This window comes from Diadema setosum, chromosome 19, assembly GCF_964275005.1.
Source record: "Diadema setosum chromosome 19, eeDiaSeto1, whole genome shotgun sequence".
Classification (NCBI taxonomy): Eukaryota; Metazoa; Echinodermata; class Echinoidea; order Diadematoida; family Diadematidae; genus Diadema; species Diadema setosum.
The window spans coordinates 25844025-25853795 of NC_092703.1; the positions used below are offsets into that span (position 1 = coordinate 25844025).

Here is a 9771-nt window from a genome sequence, read left to right on the forward strand (position 1 = left end):
TGTTGTATTCTCTGTTGATTGACAGCTTCCATTGCCAGACAAGCATCCCATTCTACAGGCATATGGCAACCTCACAGTAAGTGCAGACAAAACAGTCCTCTCCTCTGAGACCTTGAGCAAGTGTTCAATTAGGCGACAACCAAGAGTTGCTAGACATGAATTCACATCAAACCAGCAGAGCTGGCATTTCTGTGGAATTCTAGTGGAGGTTTCCTCCAAATGTGATTGATTTATTATCTCTTTGCGTCCCGACAAGAGAATGAACACTGTACATACCTTTTTAGACCAGCAGTAGCCCCTCTGTGACTGGAGCTTTCTCACTGTACTGGCACAGAAAAGACTTTGCTATTATTTCTTGCAAAAGGTATGACAGCTTCATGTATAAATTGTATGGACGCAGTCTTAGGTTCTCTTTACTGTCCAGGACTGCCATTGTCATTAAATGCAGTCACAATTGGTTCTATATTACACCATTTTATCCTCTTTTTTTTTTCTCTGCAGCCTCTGAAATATGTGGGAGAAGTCCTCAAGAAAATCAAGTCAAGGTGATACCTCATGAATGATTTGTCATTAGTCTATCTATCCATCTGTCAATCCATCTATCATCTATTCACCTCTCTTCCATCTATCTGCCATCTGTTTATCATCTACTGTAAAAGTGGAAATTTTCGCGGTGTTGAAATTTTCGCGCATTTCGCGCAACCAGAAACAAGCGCGAAAATAAAAGCACGCAAATATTTTTGCATGCTGTATGTTCCAGCGGTTGATGTCTTGATTCCGCGGAATTAAAAACATGTGAAACTCTTTTCGTCCGGCCAAGCGCAAAAAATTAGTCACGCGAAAATATCCACTTTTACAGTATCTATCCACTATGTACATATCTACATGTATTTATCTACAATTTGTGCAATATGTTTCTGTGCATTTATCTACCTATTCACCATCTATCCATCCATCTATCTATTCAGCTAATAGTATGTTTTCAACTGTGTCCATCTAAGTTTTTATCTTCTGTGACTGTGTATCTGACTATCCATCTATGTATCTTCCTATCCACGTATATTTCTATATATATGTTGTTGTTGTTTTTTATATATCATATCTTACAGTGAGTTGGAGGAGAGCCTGCTGGTGCTACCCCTAGACTATGCCCTTCGTCTCCTGCCCCTCCTGGAGAGGCTTGTGGATGACTCGTGGGAGGTGGAGCTGGCCTGTCGCTGTCTTCTCTTCCTTCTCAGGTAAGAAATTCAAGCTCATGCTGTAAAATGCATTATTTACCATTTGCAGAAGCCCAGCTTTAGTACTTCAAAATAGTTCTAAAATGCGAGTTAGGGATAGAAACAAACAATGTAAAACTGTTTAGCAGTATAATCAAAGTTAAGTGTTGTAAATATACAAAATCTGAACAATAATTATGATAAACTTGTTTCTTTAATAAATCGTCTACAGTTTATAGAGTTTATTGAGAAAAATAGTGATATCTGTGAAATCAATATCAATAGTGAAAAATAGTGATATCAATATCAATAGTGATATTGAGAAAAATAGTGATATCTTAGGCTTTATTGCAAAATTGTCGTATCGTAGGATGTTTTGCGATACAACTGACCTACACATAGGCATCAAATGTGATAACTCAAACATTTCTCAAATCACTGCTCCCAATGGTAAACAGTGCCTTTAAGATGTTGAAGGCTAGTCCCAAGTATATTCATGTGGATGTCCATGAAAGATATGCGTTACAGCAAAATCAACTCGTCCTTAATGGGGTAAACATGCCCAGTTTATCCTGTGTTATGGTACAAAAGATGTTACTTGCTGCTCAACACAGTGTTACAATGCATCAGTACTGCTGAAAGGGCTTACCTGTCAGAGCCAGGCTTGATTTTAAACCTAACACTGAGAATTAATACTGTGTAGTAGAAATAAGAAATGCCATATTTAGTTGCACTGTGTCTGTCTCATTGTTATAGTTGACCAGCTGTGGTTGCATGGCAACAATTGTCTAGACCGCACACCCCGCCTTGCCTTTGAGCTCTCTGTTTTGTCCAGTTGCTATGTATTATAGATTTTTGTGCATGGTCATACTGCCAAATACAAGTTCGTGATGATGATTATAGTTTAGAGGGAGGAACTAGTAAAATTTTACAATATATATATTTTTTTCTTGTCAAATATGATTTTTGGAAGAATATTTTCCTCAAATTTATTTAGCATGCTTGGTATGAGCAGTTTCATAATTTTGAACCAAAATATGATAATCCTAACTTCAAAATATGTTCGTCATCGTTCAAGAAGAGTCTTTTATTTATTTTTTTTAATCTACAGAGGCAGGAAGCTTTTAAAGTAGTTACATAAGACGAGAAGTAGTGGTACTCATAATGATGCTAAACTGTGATAATTGGAGAAGTGGTGATGATTATGATGATAAGGTCTGCTGTCGGCAGCTTGCAACAACCTCATTCAATTCAATGACGTCGTGGTGTCCTTTTTACATCTTCCAGGGTCCACCATGGACAGATAACATCTAGTCAAAGCCTTCTACCCATGATTGACAGATTGAGGTCAACGACTCTTGATAAGGTCAACGAACTTAAGGTAAGTTGAATTGTTTCAGCTGGTGCACATCTCCACACTGGTTTGGAGAACATCTTTTTTTCTGTTTGTTCATTTTCATTTATACTGATGGTACAGTGTGCAGTATTCCAAGAAAACTTGGTTATGGACAGGAAATGAAATGACCACATGTATTACTGATGTTTTCACAATATTGCTCTCACTTTTTCTTCCCATTTTGAAGTTTTAGCAGAATGCCAGGGTTCTTTTTTTTTAGGAGATAGGGATGATATCTCAAATTATATGTCACATATATATTGGGGGGATTTTATATTGTCGTGATTTATGTTCTTGTTTAATTGCTAGTTATGGCTAGTGTTTGACACAAAGCCTTTTTCTCACAAACAACATGCTTTGCACACAATCAAACTAAAGCTGGAACAAGACAAAGTCATGTTGAGATGCCTCCTTTTCATTCATATGCCATTTTCAATGTTTATCCAGAACAAGTGACTATTTTTGTGTTTTTTACTTTATGATTACTATTCATTAAAAATGTGGAGATACATTTGTTTAGATTAAGTATGCAAAGTTTCAAAATCAGTCTATCATTTTAGAATCTTTTCTTCACCATACATGCGTTTGTTTGTTTGTTTGTTTTCTAAATTGGCATAGTATGTTTTTGCTCTTTAGAGTATGGCAGCCCTACTGATACTTGTTCTCTTCTTTGTCTTTCGAAATTTTATCATGAAGGATACCATAGGATTCAACATGGCCGCATTCCAGTTCCTGAAGGCAAAGATGGAAGCGGAGTCTAGGGTGCAGCTCTTCAGCGATGCGTCAGAAGGCCTGAGGCAGCGGAGGAAGAAGCAGAAGAAGAGGCTACAGAGGGCGCTGCTCAAACTCTGATGTCATCTTTCTCCTTTCATTCTTTTTCCCCTTTTTTTTTTAATTCCCCCGTTTCAAAATCCACGTGCCACCAATGTCCATACCTTGTGAGGCCTATTTTCCATTTCAGGGTTGACAACGTAGAGGTTACCTTGTACAGTATGTACATGTACTAAAGGTAGTAAGGCATACCACAAAGATGTCATCATGACGCAACACTCTCATTAATATGTGCATAAGAATGATATCTAAAATATCATGGTTTTAGTCAAATTATTTTCCGAATAAAGTCAATGGAAGACTTGCGAGTGATGTCATCATTACCGTATCTAATTTTGCATGCAAGGAGTTTGATTGTAAAACGGGTTAACTGTCATTTTTAAATATTTTCATGTAAGCCAGTCCACCATCAGATGTATCAAAATGAAACCTTTCCAATGATATCATACTTTTTACTTTATAACAAGGAATATTCTTGAGAAATTATGGTTTAGAATTTCCCATATTTGCTTGATGTTTTCTTTGTTTTTTCAACATGTCTAACTGCAAATATTTCAAATTGACAAGAATTGAATTAACCTGTTTTGCAATGAAACTCATCATCTATTTTGCTTCAAATATCACTGTTCCATGTACACATGTGGAACTTCTGAAATTCTATTACAGTTTGACCTCGATTATCCAGCCCCCTTTTATCCGGAAATCTCTTTTCATCCAATAATTGAGAAAAAACAGTGACTTTAACATCTTTTCATGGATCTATTTCACTAATTTCATAAGATGTGCATGATAGGTTTCTCAAAATGTAATGAGGTGATTAAAAACATGTATGATTTTCACATAAAGATGAATACTTTATTTTTGTGAAGAAGGGACTACAATTTTGCGCAAGCTAGCATAGATTACACCACCGTTGCAGGGTACATTACCTGCCTAGCTGCCAGTGCACTGGGACGGCAGCTTGGACGGCAGCTATATACATAACATTGTGTTTCCCATATCCGGCCAGTTCGCTTATCCGGATGAGCACCGGTCCAGACATGGCCGGATAATCGAGGTCGAACTGTATTCCCTTTAGCTCCAATTTTAAAGAGACTACATTCCTGCTGTTTACTTTTATTCTACTTTACAAAGTAAACTGGAACGTGGTTGTTGAATAACACTGTGATCTTCAATGCATCCTAAATGATCCTTTTGTCAAGGAATATGTACATGTCTCAAAATGTTAATAAACTTTCAGCAGCTACAAGCTGTTTAAGTGAACTTGCATTTCAATATCCAACTCAAAATATAAGCTTTGTTATCTGTTGTTTTAAAGTGCTGAAATATTGGATGATACTGTCGGTGCTGTTTGAGATTCATGTATTCATGTGTTGTAGTGAGAATATAGTATTTGATGTTACTGCAAATATTTTATAGACCATTACGAAAAGAATGATGAGTGTGTGGGTGTGTGTGTGTGTGTGGGAGTGTGTATGCAATGTATTTATGTTTGTATGTATCATACATGGATGTGTATATGTGTATGTGTGTATGCATGTGTGTTTTTATATAATTATGTATGCTGTAAAGACTGTAGAACCATGAAGAGATCTAGCTTGTGATGGCAAACATGTAAATCAAACCATGGCCACTGCAGAGAGAATCATCGATATGCATTAAAGGGACTGTACAGTACTGGTTGAGATGGGGATTCATGTTTTGAAAATTCCTAAGTGAGATAATGAGAAACCTCTTATGAAATATGAAAGAGCATGTAATTTTAAGAAGGATCAACATTTATTTGATGAAAATTGGTTTTCAAATGGCTGAGATATATCCAAAAAAGGGAAAATAATAAAGGCGACAGGCCACGCCTTTTATTAGGATATCTTTGTTTCACATTGTTTTCGAATATCTCAGCCATTTCAAAACCGATTTTCATCAAATAAACTTTTGATACCCCTTAGAATTGCATGCTCTTTGACATCTCATAGAGTGATTTCTGAATATCTCGCTAAACGATAAAAGCTAAATCCTCACCTCGGCCAGAACTGTACACACCCTTTAATTGGATACCTTCAGAAATTATGATTATCTTTCATATCATGCTCACATAACCACCCACAAATGCCACTTTATCACTCAAAAATCATAAACACATTGAAATCTCCTTTTTTTGTGTTCAGACAACCGATATATAAAGAATTTTTATTGCATAAGTTATAGCCAGTTTCTCTGGTCATGCAATGCACAGAGTTTGTAAAGTCGTCACCCTGAATGACACAGTCCATTACAACTCCTTCATTTCTTTTTTTCTTTTTACAGCGGCAAATGTAACGTATTGATTTATACAAAGAACTAAGAAAGTGTAAAACCGCATGTATGCATACAAGAATCAATGGAATTCAACACTGCCCATCTGGTTGGTTTCTTTGCAGTTCTGTCAAAAAAAAAAAAAAAAATGCAGTCAAAAACAAATAAAACAGATGTGGAAATGAAAGTCAAATGAGATATACTGTATCATATTTTATAAATCTGTAAGCATGCATTTTCTGGTGTGATGTCGCATGAATAGCCTTGTCACATGTACATAACATCACTTTTAGAAGAGCATCAGGCATCAGAATTGCATCGAATCAAAATGAATGTCCCATGATGTGCAATGGCAATAGAGACACATCTCGTATGTGTGACCCTGCACCACAAAACCAACAAAAAGTCGCCAGACATGGATTTTTAGTTAAGGGCAAATTCTAAAAGTGCAGACTCTAAGCTTTAAAATGATGTATAACTTAATTCAAATGGATTCTCCTAACCTATATAAATTTTGGAAAGAAAGCGCACACTCTGGAAAAGTTTGAACTGAGAAAAAGAGGCTGTGAAGTACAAGGTCTATTCATAGACAAGCGCTTAATCTTTTACCAAGCAGCGCTAGCTGTGCGATGAAAGGGACAAAGCACAGGATGTCAACCACCGGAGCAACAGCAATGAAGGGATTATCAGATTAAACTGAAATTGAGCATGTTCTATTAACACATTCTGTCCATGATTAATGCCAAATTTCAAAGCAATAACATCATCCTTTCAAGTTATTAGAGTTGAAAGTGAAGAGTGTGGAAAGGATTTTCAAGAAATGAAAAGGGCCTCTAAGAAAAACTTGATCACACTACTTTACCAAAAAAGGGGTTGTAGAAAACTGCTGAAAAGCCACTTTCCCATTCAGTTTATGATCCCAAACTTATGGATAATGTAGAAGAAGAATAGCTCTTTCAGGAAATATGAAAAACTAAAAATTGACACGGTTGACCCTTTTCACCTTTCTTGAGTTCTCACATAAAATCAAGGGGTACGACTTTTTGTTTGTTTTGTGATGCACGATCACATACACATTGTATGTATTTCTCTCTTGCATCACCATTCCTCTTGACAATGACACAGAATATCACTGCTTTCTGAACTGTAATATGGACCGGTGATCCATCACGTGGGTCTACTCTCACTTCGCCTAATAGCCTTTTAGTCTCAATCCACATGGTATCCTGTTTCATCTACAACCAGTTTTTCTGATGACCATAATAGTCCAATTGCTCATTACCAGTTGGTCTACTTCCAAATGGGCTATGGCCCACTTCGTCTGATACCCTCAAGTTAGCTTGTTAGACAAAATGGGAACAAGTCCAAGGAGACAAAACTGTAATTAGACCATCTGGTCATTAGACTATAATGATAAGTAGCCAAACTGGGCATTAGACCAAGTGAGAAGTAGACGAAATTGATAATAGACCAAGCGAGTTTAGTTGTAGTGGTGTTAGACGAACTAGAAAGTAGACCATCTGATAGTAGACTAAGTGGCAATTTAAAGCCATGTGCACTTGTGAGTTTGCTCTCCTCCTATACTCGATTACCCAGCAGAATTTGTGTACGAACTTTATCAGTACAGTGTTCAAAAACGATTGTTCAGTGCATCTCATCAAGTTCCCACACGTCAATGGGACAATGTATACCGTCTCTGATTGACTGATCTGGACTACCAACACCAATTATTATGACGTCATGCGTATACAAGATTATTGATCTGGACCTGTGACTGTAGGGTACGTATACATACAGTACTCCAAATATGAAAGGAACAGTAATGAGTATGATAAACTGACGATGATTACATTACGTCTCACGTCAACAGAATATTCAGAATGTGTTTTGTGATATGATGTGATACATTGTTCGAAGAGATGGAAGCCTCGAAGGCTTCCTAATGAAGATCCAGGTGATACAATGGAATGAAATGAATAACTGTCAAAGTTCAGAACATCAAAAACTATCAACTAACTTGATTTTGGCTGCCGCATAGAACAGATTTCTTATGCATCGCCACACAAGACCAATGTGCTATATATCTTCTTCATGTTAGGACCCTGTAACGAGCTGATGGATTTATAATAATAATATCCACTGCATACATTTCAATTCTGGAAATGCAATCTCGTTGCATTGGTTGTTGCCACAGGTTAGGCAACTACGGGGAAACCTCGGACAACTTGTCTGGCTATTGGGGATCACCCTTTTTCATAGAGGAGTACTGGAAATGGGAATTAGTTTATAGTAAGTTGTCGATTCGCAATGACACCACCATCGCAGTATGTGTCCATTATGTCTATAAAGTATCAATACGCGTTGTCAGCCCTGTTCGATTATTATATAGCCCTACTTATGATTATGTCCATAGTCGCGATAGAGTAGGCCTACCGAAGTGATAATGCCACAGTCTTTTGTTTTAGCTTGGGTCGGAACGAGGTACGGGCACAGTTACAGCAACAACGTACGGGACAAAGGTTGTACGGAATCAGTTTCCATGGCAATGAATGTCTATGACATCTCACTTTGATACTCTTATGTGCCGGAAGGAAATTCCATTCGTCTGTCTGTCTGTCTCATGTCTGTGCGTCTCGCTATCCCTTTCACTGTCCGTCTGTCAAGTTGTTTGTCCGCCCATCTGTCCGTTCGGATGTTCATTCATATGTTTTTCTTCACCGATTTCATATCCAAACGAAGGCTGTCGAAATTTGAATGAAACAGGGTGATTAGCTAACTTTATTTACAACAGATCGCGACAGTGCAAGGCTCAAAGGCTAGATGTGTAACGTAATGATAATTATTTTAGGCAAACCCCAGTGTGTTCTTCTTTCTAATCTTTTTTTTCTCTTCTTCTTCTTCTTCTTCTTCTTCTTCTTCTTCTTCTTCTTCTTTTCCCTCTTCATTGAATTTTCTTATCATGCCTTCACTTTTGCAAGAAAATGGAGGTGGTTTTCGGATTGTCCGTCCATCCGTCCGCCCTTCAGTCCGTTCGTATGTCCGTTCGTATGTCCGTTCGAGAGGCCTCATTCACTAAAGAGCCCATGTATACGAATTTCAAAAGTATTTTCCATAATAAAGTTTTTTTTTTTTTTTTTTTTTTAGATTCTTGACCTTAGCATGCAACACGTATATGATTTGTAGATGCGCTGATTAGCTCGGGGATGAAGTATCACAGGGTCAAAGGTAGGCCCTAAAAAGTCACTGAAATTTTCCTATGGTTTTTAACAGCTGCGATAGAAGTGTCCTGCTGTAACATGACCGGGTAAGAGTGCAAGATAATGAATTCGATTACTTTCAACAAATAATGGGGCAAAACGTCAAATGTCAAGATCAATAAGTCAACTGAGGTATGGCCGTTAAAACTTTTCATCTCCAGTCACATTTTCAGCTAGGTGATAACATGTATACTACCCAGTAAGTTCAGTGAGAACTGAAGATTATACATTAATGATAATATTGAAGGAGTAATATTGCGTCTTCTTTTTTGTTCTGTTTTGTTTTGTTTTTCTGTTTGTCAAGTAGGCCTAGATATATACTGGTCAGTAACTAGAAATCAGCGGTCAAAATCAATGAAATCTGTCTACGTTTAAAGGACAACTTCACCCTCATAAACATAAGGATTGAGAGAATGTAGCAATATTAGTAGAACACATCATTGAAAGTTTGAGGAAAATCAGACAATCCGTTCAAAAATTATGAATTTTTGAAGTTTTTGTGTAGTCACCGCTGGATGAGAAGACTACTGCAGCGTGCGTACGATGTCACATGAGTACAACAATATAAGGAAAATATAAAGAGAATTTCACAAAATTTCATCTTTTGAAAAAAAAAGTACATATTCCCTTGACTTCTTACTGACATATGTTATGGGTAATATTATTCTCCCTGCCTTTAGAAAGAGGCAGGTCAAGTGCTCTTTTATTATGTGAAAAAAATGAAAATATGTTGAATTTTCTTTATATTTTCTTTATACTGTTGTACGCATATGAC

General features: G+C 37.0%; 1 protein-coding gene across 1 annotated transcript in view; it reads left to right on the plus strand.

Moving 5' to 3' along the window:
• The window catches only part of LOC140242227 (WD repeat-containing protein 3-like), a 52928-nt gene extending 48209 nt beyond the window's left edge, over nt 1–4719 (plus strand). The window contains exons 21-25 of the mRNA XM_072321971.1: nt 26–76; nt 502–545; nt 1110–1238; nt 2505–2598; nt 3310–4719. Of these exons, the coding sequence (XP_072178072.1) occupies nt 26–76; nt 502–545; nt 1110–1238; nt 2505–2598; nt 3310–3465 (474 nt within the window). The 3' untranslated portion in view covers nt 3466–4719. The remainder of the gene's footprint in view (nt 1–25; nt 77–501; nt 546–1109; nt 1239–2504; nt 2599–3309) is intronic.
• The last annotated feature ends 5052 nt before the right edge of the window (nt 4720–9771 follow it).